This window comes from Peromyscus leucopus, chromosome 14 (assembly GCF_004664715.2).
Source record: "Peromyscus leucopus breed LL Stock chromosome 14, UCI_PerLeu_2.1, whole genome shotgun sequence".
NCBI lineage: Eukaryota > Metazoa > Chordata > Mammalia > Rodentia > Cricetidae > Peromyscus > Peromyscus leucopus.
The window spans coordinates 70,288,858-70,308,946 of record NC_051075.1 but is presented as its reverse complement, the minus strand read 5'-3'; the positions used below and the strand labels follow the sequence as shown (position 1 = coordinate 70,308,946).

The 20,089-nt window shown below is 46.2% G+C and overlaps 1 protein-coding gene across 1 annotated transcript; it reads left to right on the top strand.

Annotated features, from left to right (window-relative positions):
- Ddx24 (DEAD-box helicase 24) lies at positions 1-19,246 on the top strand. The gene is given in 12 exon segments (XM_028888229.2): positions 1-95; positions 1,429-2,166; positions 7,155-7,312; positions 7,314-7,617; positions 7,620-7,682; positions 8,412-8,565; positions 8,868-9,383; positions 10,409-10,422; positions 10,425-10,483; positions 16,010-16,198; positions 17,321-17,450; positions 18,717-19,246. Coding segments are annotated over 11 exon segments (2,589 nt in total). The 5' UTR covers positions 1-95; positions 1,429-1,433; the 3' UTR covers positions 18,986-19,246.
- The last annotated feature ends 843 nt before the right edge of the window (positions 19,247-20,089 follow it).

Sequence of the window (20,089 nt, the reverse complement as noted above, 5' to 3'; positions counted from 1 at the left end):
CCCGCCCCGGAACTGCAGTTCCAGCCGCGCTGCTGCAGTGCTGCAGTTCCGGGTCAGGGTGGCGCAGGCGGCCGGTGTGCGAGGGAACTCTGTCGGTGAGTACTCTTGGTGAGTGCGGTGCGGAGCGAGTCCGTGGACCTCTGCGGACGCGCTCCCGGGGTCCCCGCAGCATAGTGGTTCCCGGGTGGCCCCACCGCCCTGGTTCTCGGGTGGCTCACGCCTGAGGGCCAGTAACCACGCATCCAGGCCCAGCAACCCCCCTTGAAGAGCTCGTGCGATCGGAGTGCCCGAGGGACTCTTGCAGGCGGGCCCTTTTAGTGACATTCCCTTCCGCTTGTCGAGGTGGGGCCGAAGTGCGGTGGTCGTGGTGTAGTCGGTGCCTGGGACCGCTGGGTGAGCCTTGCTGCGGGTCAGCGTGCTTCTCTACACAGGCGCCATGCTAAGCGGGTTTTGACATGCGTCACCACGTCGTATCCATTTGACGACTTAGTGGGATAAACATCTCATTATCTCTAAATTGTAGATGAAGAAACTGAGCCACAGAGACGTTCACGAAAGATAGAGGTAGCAAGTGTAGGATCCAGATATGAATCGAGTTTTATTTTATGCCTTCCACAATCTGTTCTTTCTTATTTAATGAGAGTCATTGTGGAGCCACTTCAACTCAAATGAGTCATGCATAACCCCTTACTCCCTTTAAAGAAGGGTCTTATGTAGCCAAGGCTGGCTTTGAACTCCTGATGGTCCTAGCTCGGATTCCGGAAGGCAGGGTACTACACTACGCTTGTTTTTTATGCAGTGCTGGGGGTGGAACCCAGGACTTCATTCATGCTAGGCAAACAGTCTGAGCTACATCTCTAGCTAGCTGTAGATTACTTAAAATGTAATTGGAAAGCTGCATGGGATGGAAATGGCATTTGCCTTATTCTAATAGGGAAGAGAGCTTAGTGCACTCGTAATAAAGCATACTCTATCCCCTAAACACAGAAATGAAAAAAACATCTCAGATTCTTAATCCATCTTTAAAATGGCTTGTGTAGGTCAGGCATCATTTTGTCACCTCTGTTGATAATCTCAATTGTTTGTATACAGCGTAAAGGTATACAAAAAGCCCCTCTCTTTTTAAAGGATTAAAGCACTAAATTCTGAGAAGAGTAGGTAATGTTGTTGAAGATTGCATGCAAATTAAGTGTTGGAGCTCGTGTATCTTTACTGCATTGCCTGTATTCCCTCTGCTCCAAGCTGAGCTGCCGATTCTGTGGGTGTGTTTCATTTTCGGGCTGGGAGCATCGTCTCTATGTGTGTTAAACCATCTTCAGGTCCTCAGTTGTTCCCAGGGTCAAGTATGTTTTAGGTTCATTGGAAAGTGTGTGTTGCCATAGAAGCTGTGCTTCACGGTCGCTAACCTGAAAGAACATTTCTTTTCAGCAACCATGAAGTTAAAGGAGACAAAGTCAAGGCCAAAGCCGCCGAGCCGTGGCACATTTCAGACAAAGGGCATCAAAGTTGTGGGGAAATGGAAGCAGGTGAAGATCGATCCGAACCTGTTTGCAGACGGACAGATGGATGACTTGGTGTGCTTTGAGGAACTGACCGATTACCGTTTAGTCTCCCCTGCCAAGAACCCCTCTGGTCTCTTCTCAAATGAGGAGCCCAAGAAGAGAAAGGCCGAAGCTGTTTCAGAAGAGGAGGAGGAGGAGGAGGAGAAAGAGGGAGGAGAGTCCAGCTCCCCAAAGAAAAAGCTCAAATTGAAGAAACGTCAAGGTGCAGTAGTGGCTGCTGAGGGATGTACTGCCCAGGATGAAGTCCAAGATCCTGAGCCAGAGCCTCAGGAATATGTCCCTGTTTGTTCTGATCGAAAGGTAGGAGAAACAGCATCGGAAAGCTTGGCACGGGCTCTTCCCAAAAAGAAGAAAAACAAAGGGAAAAAAAAGTTAGACGCTTCCCAGAGCACTGCCCCTAAAGTGCCCAAAAAAGCGAAGACATGGATGCCTGAAGTGCATGACCAAAAGGCAGACGTGTCAGCCTGGAGGGACCTGTTTGTGCCCAAGGCCGTCCTCCGAGCGCTCAGCTTTCTAGGCTTCTCTGCACCCACCCCGATCCAAGCTCTGACACTGGCCCCTGCCATCCGTGACAAACTGGACATCCTTGGAGCTGCTGAGACAGGTAAGGGCTGTTCTGTCTGTCCCAGGCAGGAGAGCTTTTGGATCTAGGCTTTGGTTGCTCATAGGCTGGAAAAGTGGAGGAAGGGAATGTAGAGAACATGACCACAAAAACCATGTTGAATGACCGTGTCAAGAAAGCATCCAGCTCTGGGCTGACATCTGTCCTGCCTGACTTTGGTACCCTTTATCTCTGTAGAGCGTGCGAGATGGAGATGACAGCACTACTTAATGCCTTGCAGTCAGGTTGAGAGTGTTCTCTTCCAGCTCTGCTGAGGAGTTTTTTAAAACCAAGAATGGATGTTAGCTTTTTGTACAAATGTTTTTGTATGTATTTAGGTATATGGGTTTTTGTTTTTAGTTCATTGATAATGGTAAATTATATTGATTTTCAGAAATGAAAACTAAACATCCCAGAGAAACAGTGAACTTGATCACAATGTGCTGTTTATATAATATTCTTGTCTGGTGTTAGAGTTGTCGCTAACACTGACCTCAATAACTTGTGAAATGTTTTCTTGTCAATTATCTGAAATAGTTTTAAATAATTAATGTTTTTTCAATCTTAAATATTGTTAGAATTCATCTGGGCTTGCTCTTTCCCTTCTAGGCAGGTTTTTATTTTTAAGTACAGATTTTAATTTTAAAATGTAAAGAGTTTTTTTGTTTGTTTCCACTTAAAATTCTATTCAGTGTTTTGTTCCATGTAGCTGACAGTCTGTTATCAGGTTCATAAGTATTTTATATATTAAAACATTCTTGTTAATTTTCTAAGTGAGCTGGCTCCTTTCCGTTATGAAATAACCATCTGTATCCTACAGGAGTTCTTTGTTCTAACATCTGCTTTCATATGCTGTTCATTCTGATGTTAGTATGGTCTGTCCTTTTTCATACTTTTTTGTAGATATACTTTGGACAAACTTTTTTATTTAATATGCAAGTAGTGCATAGGTTTTTTTAACTGAGTTATCCAGGCCATTTATACTTAATGTGGTTATGGAAAACAGTTGAGTTTAAATCTGTTGTTTTGACTTTTTCTAGTTGTTCAGATGTTCTTTATTGTTACCTTACTTGAGATTTTAAAAAATTTTTGGTGATATTAAAGATTAAATATTTATTTGAAATATTTAAGACAGTGTTTTAAATTTGGATTTTTAAAATTAATACTTGCTTCTACATAGTGGAATATCTTAGGGATAGGATCCAAGTCTATGTATGAAATTCACTTATACTTCATATACTCCTTAAACATATAGCCTGTAGGTCATGTTGGCAACTCAGAATGTTTAAAACTTTTTAGTATTTGGGAATTCAAATTTTTGGGTTGGGGTACTCAACTTGTGTTTGGATGTTTTTGAAAACAAACTCTGTAAAACTCTGATGGTACATACCTTTAAGAAGCAGGAAGGTCTGTGGAGTTTGAGGTCAGCCTGGTCTACAGAGCAAGTTCCAAGCCTGCCAGGCCTGCATGGACCCTCGTCCCAAAACAAAACAACAGAAAACAAGATGTTTTTGTCCACAGAGCACTTCTAATACAACAGGTGCTGTGAGGTTTTACCAAACCAACCTCTTCTCCACCTCAACTCCAGTCATATGTCCCATTCCACAGTTCAGTTCTGACTGCCTGGGGTTTGAGTCCTACCACAACAAGCTTAGGTCCAGTCTCACAAGACCGTTTCCCCACTGGGCCCTTGCTCCTGAGGATCGAGAGATAGCTCCTCAGTTTAACACTTTTCTAAATAGCCCCCAGAATTTAGGGAGACATGTTTACTGGCTTAAAGGGTGAACCTCGGGAACAGCTCGATGGAAGAGATTCATAAGGCAAAATGTTGAAGGCAGTAAGAGGACAGAGGGCTTCCATGTGCCCATCTGGGCACACCACCTTTTTTGAGTTCACCATCCTGGAAAGCTCTTCAAAGCCCATCATTTGTAGTGTTCCTATGGAGCTTCCTCCCATTATGTAGGCATAAGCCTTGGTCATTGGAGATGGAAGTTGTCTTCGGTCCCCCCTCTAGTGATCAGGAGGGATGTGTGTGAAAGTTCCCGCCCTGCAGCCACCAACTCCTCTGAAGTTTTCTAGAGACAATTAGTCTCTAGCTCACAGTCATCTCGTTAGTTTACAAGGAATGGAAGATGGAGATTAAATATTATAATAAAAGATGCTCCTATCAGAAGTTATGGTTTTCAGAAGTTCTGTGTCCGGAGCTGGGAATGAGACCAAATACACATTCATTATTGTACTGTCTCCTCTCGTTTTACTAACCACAGGCCTTTGTTGTGTCTTAGTGTTTGCTTTAGGGCTCACAGTCTGTTATGGGTTGTACACATACATTTGTCATAGTGTTCCTTCAAGTGATACAGTGCCTAGTGTGTGATACAAGAGCCACTCATGGGCTTCTGTCCACCTCTCCCTCCTCTGTACTTTTGGTTGTGTATTTTTATCTCTGTCTATGTTGGAAATCAGAACAATGCTTTAACTGTTCTGCTGTAAACAGTTATATTTTATTTTAATTTTATTATTATTATTATTTATTTTTCAAGACAGGGTTTCTCTGGGTAGCTTTGCACCTTTCCTGGAACTCACTCTGTAGCCCAGGCTGGCCTCGAAGCAGTTATATTTTAAAGACATTTGAAAAGAAACAGTTTGTAGCATGAATCTTAAAGAGTCTTATTAATAAAATCAAACCTGGGCCAGGTATTGGGGTGAATGCTGGATGATCAGAGAAGTAGAACAAGCCACAGCTACTTTACCTTGCCAGTTCCTCAGCTGATCCTGTTTCCTCAGACTGGAAACCTCTGAGTCCTCATCCAGAATGAATCTCAGCTGAACTGCAGCTCGAAAGCCTGAAAACTTAACCAGCCAAATGCTTCTAGTTTCTGGTCTTCACACCTTATATATCTTTCTGTTTTCTGCCATCACTCTCTGGGATTAAAGGTTCACTTCTTGGGATTAAAGGCGTGTGTCACCATGCCTGGCTGTTTCCAATGTGGCCTTGAACTCACAGAAATCCAGAGGATTTCTGCCTCTGCGATGCTAGGATTAAAGGCGTGTGCTACCACTGCCTATCCTCTGTGTTTAACATTGTGGCTGTCCTGTTCTCTGACCCCAGATAAGTTTATTAGCGTGCACAATATTTCGGGGAACACAATACCACTACAACAGTTCTATCTGTTTCTGTAATTTCTGGTGCTCTTCATTCCCTGTGTAGATGGAGATTTTCATCGGCCATCCTTGCTTCTGCATGGAAGACTTCAGTTAGCAGTCTTTATAGCAGATCTGCCCGTGAATCAGTTCAGCTTTTGTAAGACTGAAGCTTACAAAAAGCTTACAAAAGGCTGAGGCAGCCTTTGTTTTGTATTTGTTTTAAAGTTTTTGTTTTTGTTTTTTTTTCTGGGTAGTTCTGAATTGTCAGTTTTATTTTTCTCAGACTGTCAAATACAGATGCTGCTATGATATATTTCGGCTGTCTTTGTCTTTGATGAAAGTCTGTGGTTTTTCTTAATTTATTTATTTTTTTTTAAGCTTTTGCTTCTAATGTTTGGCTTCTTTGGTGTGGTTATTTTTTACTTAGAACTGGTCATTTCCTTTGAAAACTATTCATGAAAGTTTTTTTAAAAACATTTATTTATGTATATGTGAGCATTCACGTATAGTTTGTACAAACCGAGGCCTGTATATAGAGGTCAGAAGAGAAACTTATGGGTCTCGGGATTGACCTCAGATCCTCAGGCATAGTGACAGGTGTCTTTATCCATTTAACCATCTCACCAGCCCATGAGAGTTCTTTGCAGGTTTGGATTAGGACTCTTTTTTTCTTTCAGAGACCATGATTGATGTTTCCTGGGACATTCTTGTTTGTCCACTTCAGTATCCAGCAAGAATATCTTTCAGGTCCCCTAGTAGATCCCCAAACACAGATGAGATGATGCTGAACTCTGTACTTTTTTTCCCTGCACATTTATATAGATTATGAATGACTTTTATATCTTGAGCATTTATGCACTGTGCTCATACTTTCTGCAGATTGAAATATAACAGCAAAGCTAACATTAATTTCTTCACAGTTTCATGGAAAGAATATTCATTCTTATTGTAGATCTTAGTAACCAATTCATAATATTTTTCTTCCTCAAGTTGAGACTTTCCAGTTTTCAATCAAAGAACGCCTTACAGCTTCTCTTTAGCATATCGGAGCTGCTCGGGGAGAGCTCCTCTCAGGCGCTAGGGCAGTGAGTAAAGTAGGAACCACCTGAACAGAAGCTGAACAGAAGCAGGAGCTCGCAGTCTGATAACAGAGCTCTGAGTGACTAACAGGTGGGGAACATATATGGTGTGAAGACACCGGACAGACTAAGGAAGACTCACGTCTTGTGTAGATGAGCCAGACACTGTGAGAGTTCCCCTACTGCTTGGAATGATAAACCGCTTGAAATTTATGGACTTACCAGTTTAATAATTTTTGGACGATAATTGACCATGAGTAACTGAAATGCAGAAAGTAAAATGACAGTTAAGGAGAAAAGCTGTACTTCAGATTTTCAGGTTGTAGTGTCCTGTTTGTTTTGACCTCTTGGATGATGTGGGCTCCAAATGCCTCCAGAGGTCAGTTTTAAAACACACAGGCCCAGAGACAAACTTGTTAAGAGTTCTGAAAAGAACCATTTACTTAATTCCTTCACTGAAGACGGTTGAAGTGATGTGCAGATTTCCCCGCAGTAAGACAGACTCACCCTTCTTTCTTTTATGGTACCATCACTGGGGTGTTTGTCTTTGTCTGGTGACTTCAGGTCTAGTGCTAGCATACTGTACCTTTCCTTGTTTTATCACACACACCCAGCTGCCGTGCGCTGCAGGAACCTCTGTGGAATGGTGGTGCTTTGGGTTGGTCAGGCTGACACTTGGCTCTTTCAGGTTCCCTTGTTTCTCTGCAAAGGCGGGAACTCCAGCAGGGACTGCATCATGATTCCTGTTGTTTTTGCTTTACTTCTAAGGAAGCGGGAAAACTCTTGCTTTTGCCATCCCGATGATTCACGCAGTGCTGCAGTGGCATAAGATGCGGGCTCCCCCCATCCCAAATAGCATGGGAGTACCACCGAGGGAGACCAGGACAGGAGCTGCTTCCGATCTTGGATCACCTTCGCAAGGGCGGAACTGAGTCTGGAGTGTTACCCGATGAGGCCAGAACTGAGAAAGAAGCACAGCCTGGGGAAGCTGAGGCTAAGGCCAAAGCCAAGACCAGTGCCTCTGCCTCAGCCCAGGCACTGCTCTCCTGTGATGGTGATGATGCTGGTGAAGGACCTTCTTCCTTGGTTGAGGAAAAGCTTATCGTCAAGCAAACTGAGGACAGAGAAGAGAAGCTTGATGAAGAGCAGGCTGGGAAGTTAAAACAGGGCCTATGTGACCAAATTGCTGTCTATAAAGTACACCCAAGGCGCCCTCTGCTGGGACTGGTCCTCACCCCACTCGAGAGCTGGCTGTCCAGGTCAGACAGCACATTGATGCTGTGGCCAGGTTTACAGGTGAGATTAAAGGCACTTAGTACGTGTTTCCAAGCGAGTTTCTAACGCCCCGGCAGCAGTGAGAGCTGTGGTTCCTGCCCTCTAGGGAGCTTTCTCGTTTGCTGGAGAATTAAGTCCTTTAGAAATCGATTGACATTTGTTCAGTTCCCTCAAGGGGACCAGCTATCTAAAATGTTTGTGAACATCCTAACCTTTTAATAACAAATGTCCTGGTTGCCTTGATGTAAAAGCTCAATTCTGTACCTTTTGGGAAGGGTTTCCACAGTATGGTGTTTATCCTAATAAAATCCACAGCTAAGCTCTAACTCAGTGCTGAGCACCTCAGCTGTGTTACCCTGTGTGTTCACTCCTATCCCTTGGTCAAGAAGCAGTCCTCTCCCAGAAGAGCTCAGGGTCACTAATGGAAGGGCTCCTTAGGGCATGTCACAGAAATACCCTTCCCAGCACTGTAGTGACCACTGCTCGTGGTCAGAGCTGTGGAGGTGAGTGTGACTGGGTTCAAATCCAGCCATTCTCTTGTGGTTAGAAAGGAGAGAGTAGAAGGGAATAGCAAAGTAGACAGGGTCCAGACACAAACTACAGGCTACTTGGTAAGCCCTTGAGCAGTCAGGCCAGGCCAACTTTTTCAGAACTCCCTTGGCGTTGAAAGCTGTGCTGGTGACCATGTGCTAATCCAGAGGATGAGCAGCCAGATGGAAAAACAGTGTCTGTATGTTTTCTGTCCCGTAGGGATTAAAACAGCAATTTTAGTTGGTGGAATGTCCACGCAGAAACAGCAGAGGATGCTGAATCGCCATCCAGAGATTGTGATTGCCACCCCTGGTCGGCTCTGGGAGCTAGTTAAAGAAAAACATCCTCATTTGAGCAACCTTCGGCAGCTCAGGTGAGAGGCGGCCCCTCTCCCTTCTCTCTTAGGCTTTCAGAAGTGAGCCTGAGGTGTGTGGTGTGTGCAGGATGGTGTGTGCGGTGCTTTCTCACTACCACAGAACACTGTGGCCATTCAGGCCCTATCCTTGAAAACCAAGCATGCCTGAGAGAAGTTGGTTGATGCCCTAGTGGTGACGGTAGGGTGCCTGTATGTGTGTGAATGACAGTCTGTGGTTGGGTGGGAGCAGGGTATTCTGTAGAGATGTTTCTTCCCTGCAGTTGCACTAACCAGTCATGTGGGCCTGTCTGGATCTGCAGGTGCCTGGTGATAGATGAGGCTGATCGGATGGTTGAGAAAGGCCATTTTGCTGAGCTCTCCCAGCTTCTAGAGCTGCTAAACGACTCCCAGTACAACCCCAATCGACAAACTCTTGTTTTTTCTGCCACACTGACCCTGGTACACCAAGCTCCTGCTCGAATCCTTCATAAGAAGCACGTGAAGAAAATAGATAAAACCGCCAAACTTGACCTTCTCATGCAGAAGATTGGCATGCGGGGCAAACCAAAGGTCATTGACCTCACAAGGAATGAGGGTACAGTGGAAACGCTGACAGAGACCAAGATCCACTGTGAGACAGATGAGAAAGACTTGTATCTCTACTATTTCCTCATGCAGTACCCAGGCCGCAGCTTGGTGTTTGCCAACAGTATCTCCTGCATCAAACGCCTCTCTGGACTCCTCAAGGTCCTGGACATCATGCCACTGACTCTGCATGCCTGCATGCACCAGAAACAGAGGCTCAGAAACCTGGAGCAGTTTGCCCGTCTGGAAGAGTAAGTGAAGCCTGTCTCCAGAGGCCTGGCTTTGAGCCATGAGCCACTGTACTGAGGGGGCCAGGGAACAAGGGACCCCGCCCTCTGTCACAGGTGCCTTAGCAGCAGAAGACAGACTAGCTCTCCTTTTTTTCTTCTTCTTCCCTCTTTTCCTTAATTTTATGTCATGCATTCATTGTGTTTGTTTGCTATTAATGTTCTTGGAGACTTCTGCTAACTCGTTAGACAACAGATGAAGTCCTGGGCATCCGGTTACTTCTGACATCCTTGAGATTATGATTGAGAGCACAGACTATAACTAGAGTATCTGAGAGCAAATCCTGAACCCTTCACTTCCTTGCTGGTCAAGTTAGTCAGGGTCTCTGTGCTCCGTTGTCTCTCTGCAGGGTAATAGGTGCTGATGGGATCGTAGAAGAAGAGAGTGACTGGTGATGTAAAGGGGAAGTGTTGGGAATGCTGCCCGCTGTTATCTTGCGTAGTCAGCTACTACTGCCTATTACCTTGGTTCTTCTCACTCTAGGTGACAGAGTGCTGTCTAGAAAGGCTCACCAGCTTGCCCAAGGTTCCCCAATGTGGAAGTGACAGGGCTGGGTCTCAGATGGACCTGTCAGACTCCAGAGCCCACGCCACACCTCCTCATGTTTGTCCATCTGCTGTGAACCAACTCTGATGCAGGGAGCAGGTACAGGTTGTCTGTCTAGGGAAGAGTGAGGCGCCCTATCAGAATGGAAGAGAGTAAGTGAGAAGGTATTAGGAGAAAAGACACTGACCCAGAGTGTATGTGGCTTCATTTCATTCACTGACAGAATGCAGCATGTGCTGAGATGGTAAGACTCAGGTTTTGAGTCCTGATTCCACAACAGAATAGGCATGTTCACACTATGGAAAGTGAATTTCTCAGCCTCAGCTTAATTGTAGAAGGGAGGTAATAGTATTACCTGGTAGGGCTGTAGTGTGGAGTGCTTAGTATATGCTGATTAATAATTGTTATTTATAATTATGGTTGTGCTTTGTTTCCATCACAGCTGTGTTCTCTTGGCAACGATGTGGCAGCTCGGGGTCTGGATATTCCTAAAGTTCAGCATGTCATCCATTACCAGGTATGGCTCTTAGCACTAAAGCCCTGCCCATTTCCTGCTCCCTCCAGTGAATGGGGAAGTGTTAAAGCAAAGGTTGGAGCACAGGGGACAGGTATTACTCCTCAGGCTTCCTGCACTGTGTTCCCATTAGCATCTAGTGCCCACTGTTACTGCTTTTGAAACAGTGACCATCCTATCAAATAGCCTTTCTCTCCAGGCTGCTTATATCTACAGATTCAAGTGTTAGCCCCTCCCACCACCTTACCCTCCAGTGGAATGGCTGAGCATATATCTTAGTCAGCTTTCTGTTCTCTATAACAGAATACCTAAGACAGGGTAATTTGTAAAGAGGGTGTGCCTATTGATTCTGGGGCCTGGAAAGTTCAAGGGCATACCACTAATATCTGTTCTGCTCTGCTTCTGTGGGAGCCTTGAGGTGGAAGGGGATGCAGGTGGTAAGTGCAGTGGTAAACGTGGGGGAGACAGCCTTGGGTAACATCTCATGGTAGCCAATCCAGACCCTGGAGAGCAAGAACTCATTCCATTCCTCTTTCCATCCCATCCACAAACACCTCCCTCTAGGCCCCTTCCAACACTGTGCTGCACTTGTTATACTGAAGAAGTAAGCGTCAGCGTGAACTTTGGTGGAGACAGACAACAGCAGCGTGTTTTTGTTTTTATAATTTAATTTTTATTGAAAATAGATTTTTAATACAGTATATTTGGTTTTTTTCATGTAATATATTCTAGTCATGGTTCCCCTTATCTAAGTCATCCCATATCCTCCCCATCTTCTCACCTACCCACATCAATACCTTTTCTTTCTCTCTCCCATTACAAAATAGGCCACAAAACAAACAGACAAACAAACAAAACAAACAAAAAAAGAATAGGACAATAACAAACAGAAAAAGGGAGCCAAAGATAACACAAGAAACACATACAGATGCAGAGACACACATCACACACAAATCTCATAAAAACACGAAATCACAAACCATAATATATAAACAAAGACCTCTAAAGAAAAAAAATGACACCCAGGCAAAGTGTTATGAGACCAAACCCCTCCAAAAATACCATTGAGCTCATTTTGTGTTGGTCACCTACTTCTGGGCACAGGGCCTGCCGTTAAGTGTGATTTGCATAACCAATGAGACTCTGTTGGGGAAAACGAATTTTTCCTTTGCCTGTGGTTGTCAATTAGAGATAGCTTCTGGGTTATGGATGGGGGCTTGTGTCCACTCCTCTCAGCACTGGAACCCCGTCTGGCTTAGACCTGTATAGGCCCTACGAAAGCTGCTTCATTTTCCGAGTTCCTGTATATGTGAGTCCTGTTGTGTCTAGAGGGCCTCTTTTCCTTGGTGTCTTCCATCCCTAATGGCCCTACAATCTTTCTACCTTTCCTCTTCCACAAAGTTCCCTGAGCCCTGAGGGGAGGGATTTACTGGAGATATCCCATTTAAAACTAAGTGTTCTGAGGTCTCTCACTCTGCACATTGTCCAGTTGTGGGTCTCTGTATTTGTTCCCATCTACTGCAAGAGGAAGCTTCTCTGATGATGGCTAAGCAGGACACTGATGTATGAAGATAGAAGAATTTTTATTTGTACATTCCCTTAGCAGAACAGTGATATTCCTTTTGGTCTGTGACCTATCTAATATCAGATTCTTGTCCGCCCAAGCAGTGTCAGGCGTGGGTTTCATCTCATGGGGTGAGCCCTAATTCCGATCAGGTATTGATTGGTTACTCCCACAACTTTGGTGCCACTATTGTACCAGCACATTATATAGTCGGGTCACCATTGTAGATTGAAGGGTTTGTATCTGGGTTGGTGTTTACCTTTCTCTTCTGGTAACATGCAGAGTACCTTCCAGTACCAGGAACACTAGTTCATATAAATACTAGTCTCTAGGGGTGAAGATTCTAGGTAGGCACCAGCTCAACTTTTCCATGTTCAGTGAGTTATATAGGTGTTGTCTTCAACAATAGGGTCTTACTGTCAGTTTGAGGAGAGCAACAGTTAGCCTTAGCAATAGCCTGGGTTGTTTGGGGATTTTATATAGGGCCCTTACAGCAATACGTTACATGGCTGTTCTGGTGTGCAGGACAACAGTGGTGTAGTTAAGACCTCTCTTGGCTAAATCCCGACTGTGTGACCTCAAAAAATTATTTAGTCTCTATCCCTCGGATTTCCCATTTGTGAATGGCAGGGTAGTATGTCTCTGGGTTAGTGAGGCACATATGTGAAGAGCTTGGGTCACTAAATTGGAAACACTGACTACCTACCTGTTCAGGACCAATAGTAGCAGTGACAGTAGTGATTGTGAATAGCAAACAGCAGCAGATAGTTGTATGGGCTCCAGATCCTCCTGCCAGGAATTGAACACCACTCTGATGCTTTAGGGCTGGCAGCTTCGGGCAGGTACTTGGGCACCATTCATTTCAGTGCCGTTTTCTGTAAGCTGGAAGCAGCGACCACATCTGCCCCTTAGGGTTGTTATAGCTGAGTGGATAGTGAAGCACCTGCCCAGTGTAAGGGTGGAAAGCCTGGCATCTATTAGGATGGTTTTTGTAGGTGGAGTTTCTTGTCAGGACCACTGGCTCTCCAATAACCACACAGACCTAATTATAAGTGCTCAGCTGATAGCTCAGGCTTTTTACTAACCAGCTCTTACAACTTAAATTCTCCTTTTTTTTTTTTCCGAGACAGGGTTTGTCTGTGTAGCTTTAGTGCCTGTCCTGGATCTTACTCTGTAGACCAGGCTGGCCTCGAACTCAGAGAGATCCACCTGCCTCTGCCTCCCGAGTGTTGGGATTAAAGGCGTGCGCCACCGCCGCCTGGCCACCCATATTTCTTAAGTACGCTCTACCCCATGGCGGTTCCTTTATCAGCACGGCATGTTCATCTTGCTTCTCTCCAAGTCTCCTGGGGACTCTGCCCCCAATCTGTGATCTCTTTGTGCAAGTCCCGCTTCACCTCTTTCTGCCCAACTATTGGTCAGTCAGCTCTTTATTAACCAGTGAGAGTAATACTTATTCACACTGTACAAAAAAGATTGTTCCACAGCAGTTTATTATTTTTCATCTTTAATTCTTTTGCTTTGAAAAATATTTTGGGAATACGATTTCAGATTAGCACATTAGTACCTGGAACAGAGGTACTGGGTCGGTTGTAGAAGATACCAGAACCACGTAGTATAGTCCCAGTCCCTAAGAAGTACTGCATCCTGTAGAGAAGTGAGATATGACCACCACTGTAACACAGACAGGAAATTACCACATGTGATATAGTTTGAGAGGGTGCTGAGTGCTTTCTAGAAGATGCTGCCATTCTAGGATGGAGAGGTTGGGAGATAAAGGACTGTAGGGAGGTGTGTTTAGGGTATATCTTAGTTAGGGTTCTGCTGCTGTGATAAACGCTGTGACCAAAAGCAACTTAGGGAGGAGAGGGTTTGTTTTACTTTACAGCTCACAGTCCACCATGATGGGAAGTCAGGGCGGAACCTGGAGGCAGGAACTGAAGCTGAGCTGGCTTGTTTCTCCTGGCTTGCTCGGATTGCTTGTTTGGACAACCCAAGACCACCTGTCCACATCAATCATTAATCAAGAAAATGCCCCACAGACTTGTCCACTGAACAGTTGATGTGATGGCAGCATTTCCTCAGTTGAGGCTCACTCTTCCCACATGACTCTAACTTGTATCAAATGAGAAGAACTAACATAGAACTAACTCAGCCTGGAGTGAGAAGAGGACTTTATTGGGCTATGAGTAGGTGAATAGTTGCTGAGGCCAGCAGAGAAGTTAGCAGCAGGTGGCTGAAGGCCTAGAGTATCATGGTCAGGGGCTGGCTCTTCATTCTGTAAGATGAGGAGTGGCAAGCTTCATTTCCAGAATCACGGTAAACGGTTTATAGTGGACACTGAGCCACTGTATTTCAGTAGTGGTGGTCACCACAGGAGTCAGAGGCAGGGCTGCCAGTATCCATGCCATGCTGTTGGTGGACAATATACCTGCTGTAGGTTGACCTGGGCTTAGCATGGCCTTTGAATCCTGGCTCCCACACACATTTAGTTGGGTAACCTAGGGGAAGTGGGTGGACCACTCTGTATTTAGTTTCCTGGTTTATAATATGTGGATAATGATGAAGTATGAAGTATTTCATATGACTAGGATATATCTACATTCCATTCATTTTCTTTCTCTCTCTTTCTTTCTTTTTTTTCTTTTTCTTTTCTTTCTTTCTTTCTTTCTTTCTTTCTTTCTTTCTTTCTTTCTTTCCTTCTTTCCTTTCTTTCTTTCTTTCTTGTTGTTTTGTTTTGTTTTGTTTTTTTCAGACAGGGTTTCTCTGTATGATAGCTCTGCTGTCTTAGAACTTGGTTTGTAGACCAGGCTGGCCTTGAACTCACAGAGATCCACCTGCCTCTTCCTCCCAAGTGCTGGGATTAAAGGCAAAGGCATGTACCTGGCCTTCATTACATTTCCCTTGCTGTGATAAAATAGTATGGCCAAGGCAGTTTATAGAAGAGTTTATTTGGCTCGTGGTTCCAGAGTGATAAAAGTCCATAATGAGGGAGTAGAGCTGACAGGTGGGAGGTGGGTGGAACAGTAGCTGAGAGCTCAACTGCAAATATGAAGCAGAGAGAGTACATTGGAAATGGTAGATGGCTTTTGAAGCCTCGAAGCCTGCCACCAGTGACACACTTCCCCAGCAAGGTAATAATTCCTAAGCCTTAAAAAAATGGGGCTACCAATTGGGAACCAAGTGTTCAGGTATCAAGTACCTACCAAGTAGGAAACATCTCATTCAAACCACCACATACAAAGTGTTTTTTGGTTGGTTGGCTGTGAGAGCCCACAGAGGTTTCCTAGTAAAATCTGAGCTTGCTTTATGCAGTAGGGCTGCATAAGGGGATGGATTGCCCACATGCATGGTTACCAGGTGTTTGGAAGGTCTGCACTTGGCTGTGCTAGGGGGAGTCTTTTGCTCCAACCCTTGGCATTCTTATAAAAAGCCCTTTAGAAGAGACAGAAGGGCCAGTGGATAAGGATCCAGGCCCTCCCGAGGCTATCCTGTGTTTCTATCTTTCTCTCCCCTCTATATTTCTATCTAAATCTCTTAGCCCTCACTCCTCAAGAGTACCCTGGGGGGGAAATTGGGGGTGTGTCCCCCACAGTTGGCCTCAAGCAGTCACTCAGTAACTGTTGGTTATAAATGTTCCATCATCAGTCACCCATGCCGAGCTGTGAAGTTTCAAAGCTGAGACTAAAGTAGACTGAATGGTATTGATCCCAAGGGAAATGGGAGTGGAGAGGACGAAAGACATCCAGATTGATTGTGAAGAGCTGAACCAGTGTGGAGGCTGTGGGAGGGGGGACAGAGCCTGCAGTGGATTGTCTGCGTCTCTGGAAGTAGGGCTAAGTTAGTGCACAGTGCTAGAGAGGTTTCTGTCCCGCAGAGAGCAGAGCCAGTTTGGGATATGGCCCTGGGGGAAAGAGCAGTGTCGGGCAGTGTCTGTGTGCTGATCCTAGGTGTTGCTTTGGCAGGTGCCCCGCACCTCAGAGATCTATATCCACCGAAGTGGTCGGACTGCTCGTGCCACCAGTGAAGGCCTCAGCTTGATGCTGATTGGACCTGAAGATGTGATCAACTTCAAGAAGATTTACAAAACTCTCAAGAAAGATGAGGACATCCCACTGTTCCCAGTGCAGTCAAAGTACATGGACGTAGTCAAGGTAAAGAAGTTAAACTCCCCTCACAGAGTAAAAAATGGTACTGCCACCTCACAGAGAAGCCTTACCCTAGAAAACTGAGAAGTGGTTCTGCCCATGGCTGAATGGTGGCTTTTGTAAAAAGGCTGGACGTGCCAGACCTGGGAGAAAAGCAGAAAAGGGATAATGACCGAAGAAGTGTCTTTTCTCCCTCGTCCACTTTGATATGTGGTCCTGAAGTCTCCAACTTCTTCCGCTCAGCTAGACAGTGCAGTGAGCACAGCCATATAGACATCTGCCAGAGAGCTGTGAACATTAGGGGAAGTGCTGAAGGTTTGGTATGCCCCTGTAGCAGAGCCAGTAGGGCTTGCTTTCTATGTTTACATTAACTCAGGAGCATTCACTGTGGAGGTGTGCACTGGGCCACAGTATGTCAGGGACTAACATGGGGTAGTTTTCCCTAGAAGCTCACCAGTGTGTGTATAAGCCAAGCACGCAGCACAGTGAGGTCACATGGAGCATTGAGGTTGAAGGCATGTGGTTATGATGTGGGGAGAAGAGCTTTCACCTTTCTGCAGAGGTGAGGAAGGGTGAAGAGGGGATGGAGTCACAGGCACTGAGGGAGTGGAAACAAGGGGCAGTCCAAGGGCCTGTGGCCACTCTGGCACGAAAGGAATGTTAGCTGTGTGAGGATTTATGATGAGGCTGGTGGGAGGTGGGAACACAGAGAATTCCTGTTAAGGAGCCTGGGAGCCACCCCATTTTCATGGTTTCTTATTCCCCCTGCACATTCTCTCCCATGTCAGGGTGAAGGGGGCGTTATATCACTGCATTCTGACCCCCAACCCAGGAGAAGAGTTGACGAGACCAAGTGTGACGCCTGGGGAGACAAGTTCACTCTGGCCACCTATAAGTTGGCAGCCTGGGACAGTCCTCTAAGGAGGTACAAGCAGGCGTTTGTGATTGTTTATGTAATGATGACCTGGGCTGTTGTCAGGAGCCTGGGCAAGGGTTTCAGTAGGATCTGAGTCGTGTCTCACTGGTTACTGATCACAGAGCAGTTTCAAAATGGCTTTAGTGAAGCGTCGCTTGCTGAGAGGCCCAGGCCCTCTCTCAGATGAGTATTTTGTGCTCCTGTCCCCTCAGGAGCGGATCCGCTTAGCCCGGCAGATTGAAAAGGCTGAATACCGGAACTTCCAGGCTTGTCTGCACAACTCATGGATGGAGCAGGCGGCAGCAGCTCTCGAGATTGAGCTAGAAGAAGACATGTACAAAGGTGTGCCCGGGACGGGTGGGATGGGAGGCTGTGTCCAGCTGGTTTTCCCTTGAACTTTTACCTGCTTGGAAGCATCCTCCCTTCTGTGATCTATCAGAAGCATCAAGGTGCTCTTCTCTTGTCCATTGCTTGCTCCTTCCGTGTGGGCCAAGTGCCCTGAGCCTTTCTTACGTGTCTGACTCTCCTGTGGACAGCCCATGGAGTCCACAACCAGGAGCAGACACAAACAAAACTTCCTTCTTAATGCCGCCTGTTCTCTTACTGTGGGTTAGGCTTTCTGCTATACCTCTTTCTTCATCTATGAGACAGGTAATAAACTTCCTACCTCCAGCTTAAGGTTGAGTAAAGAAGGCTAAATTGGGTATAGCTGTGCCCTAAAAACAGGAGGTCTATGACATAGTCGTTATTTATCGTCGTAGTTAGTGCCGCACCTTCCTTCAGCAGCAAAGCCCCTCCATGTCTCCCTTAACTTGCCAGTTTCTTGGCATGAATCGAGTGGGAACTATTGTTCTTTTACATGCAGGGATAAAGGCTCGTAGAGAGAAGGAAGTTGTGCATCAGAACAGCTCTTCCACCAGGCATTGCCTAAGGCCTCCTCTGTGGGCCAGAAGCCAAGGAAGGGGTCAGGCTGCATGGCCTTGCATAGGAGAGCAGAGAACTGCATCTGGGGCGCTCCTTCTTCCCCACCAGCAGCTCGGCTCAGCTGAGGTGTTCACTTCTCAGTACCCAACCACCAGGTTCAGAGGCAGACTGCTGCTCAGTGTGGGAGCCAGGAGTTTGCCAACAGTGCCCTCCCCTTGTAGCTCTCAATAGAGATGTGAGTCCCTGGCTTTCCTTTCTGAGGTCAGGCTTGGGACTTGGGCTGTGTCTACCTCTGCGTGCAGTCAGAGCAGTGTTGGGGAGGTACTGAAGAATCGGGCTGTGGAGAAGTGTTCACTGTCTCCTGAGGAGTTTGTGGTCGCCACACTCGAGCTGGCAGCGTGCAGCTACAGTTGTAAGACAGCAGACTTGAGCCAGGTGTGAGTTCCGATCTCTGACAGTTTGCTCTGCACCAGTTATGTGACTCCGCTAAGCCTGAGTTCCCTTATCCATCAGTTGAGGACTTTGTCTTTACTGGTCCCTGGACAGTGAAGGACGGTGGTCCATCACATCCCTCCTAAACAGAAGTTAGCCGTTTATGGTCCTGAACTGTCAAGCCCCACAGCTTATCCTAGTCTAGAGCAAGTGTTTCTGCATAAACATGATCTTATATTTGTGTGTCTCAAGGAGGAAAAGCTGACCAGCAAGAAGAGCGTCGGCGACAGAAGCAGGTGAAGATCCTGAAGCAGGAGCTACGCCATCTGCTCTCCCAGCCACTCTTCCAGGAGAACCTGAAGACCAGGTACCCCACACAGTCTGGCAGGCTGCCTCAGCCTGTGGTGGCCCCCAGGCATGGCGAGTCTGCACTGAGCTGCCTCTCCAGACAGAAGAGGAGGAGGAAGAAGCCAAAAGAGCATCGGGCACCGCCACAGCCAAGTCCAAGCACAACAAGCTAACTGCCCTCCCCTCGGCCAATGTAGTGACTGCTCAGTGACGTCCACTCTAGTTGTCTGTGGAAGCCTCCCTTCCTTGCACTTCGCTCCACCCTGCCCCAGGGAAACCTGCCACTCTTCATCTTTAGCAGGAAAGACCTCATGCACACGTGTGTTGTGGAGTTAAGTGTAGTAGCCAGCAGCTATGTCTCTGTAGCCAGTGTATACGGGCTTCTATGTACACCTTGGTTTCCAAATTAAAAACAAGTGGGAGCCAGAGAGTCATCCTGAGGGTGTTGCAGTGTTTTATCATTAACTTTGAGATGTCCTTGGGGCAACATAGTACTGTTTCCTTCATAGCGGAAATGGTGTCATAGGCTTCTGGCCACAATACTGCCACAATGCTGCCAGGTCAGCATCCGTCCCTGTCCTTCTCCACAGCAGTGTAATACCAGCTCATTTTCTGTGCGACACTACTATCTGCTGTCTTACCTAAGCCACCCTGGAAGGTGGACAGGGAAGAGCTTGCTGTCCTTGGCCCACCCTAAGCTCACAAGGGTATCTATCAGTCACAAACCTGTACAGTCAAGAGAGAGAGAGACCACAAGATTTGGCCCAAGCTCCTGGTCACGTTCCCTGTATTGTTTTTTGTAAAACTGATTTCTCTGCCTGAACTGCTCTGTGTTGTTCCTGGAGTTCGGCTGTGTGTTCTCTGTGAGGAAAGCTCACAGTGCTGGCCACAGTTGAGCTGGCAGAGCTCCAGGGGTACAGGCTTCCAGTCTATGCTGCAGGAACAGTGACCCCTGCTGTCCAGCTCCAGGTCAGTCTGGCTGAGTAACCACCACTGTCAGACCTGGGGGATGCACAGCTCAGCTTGAACTTTGAGACAGATGTTCCCAGGCATGGTTCAAATATTTGGCTTGAGGAGTCCTGTGGATTTTAGTACACAGGCATGCGTGAATATCCTAATATCTAAGAAACGCAGCCTCTCTCAACTCTTAGCAAGGTGAGAGGTGGCCATGGGACTTCTTTTAGCCTTGAGACTAAATTGGATTCTGGTGTCACTGTTCATTGAATGCCTGACATTAAGATACTTTATAACCCCCTGAGCCCAGGGCCTCAGGTGCT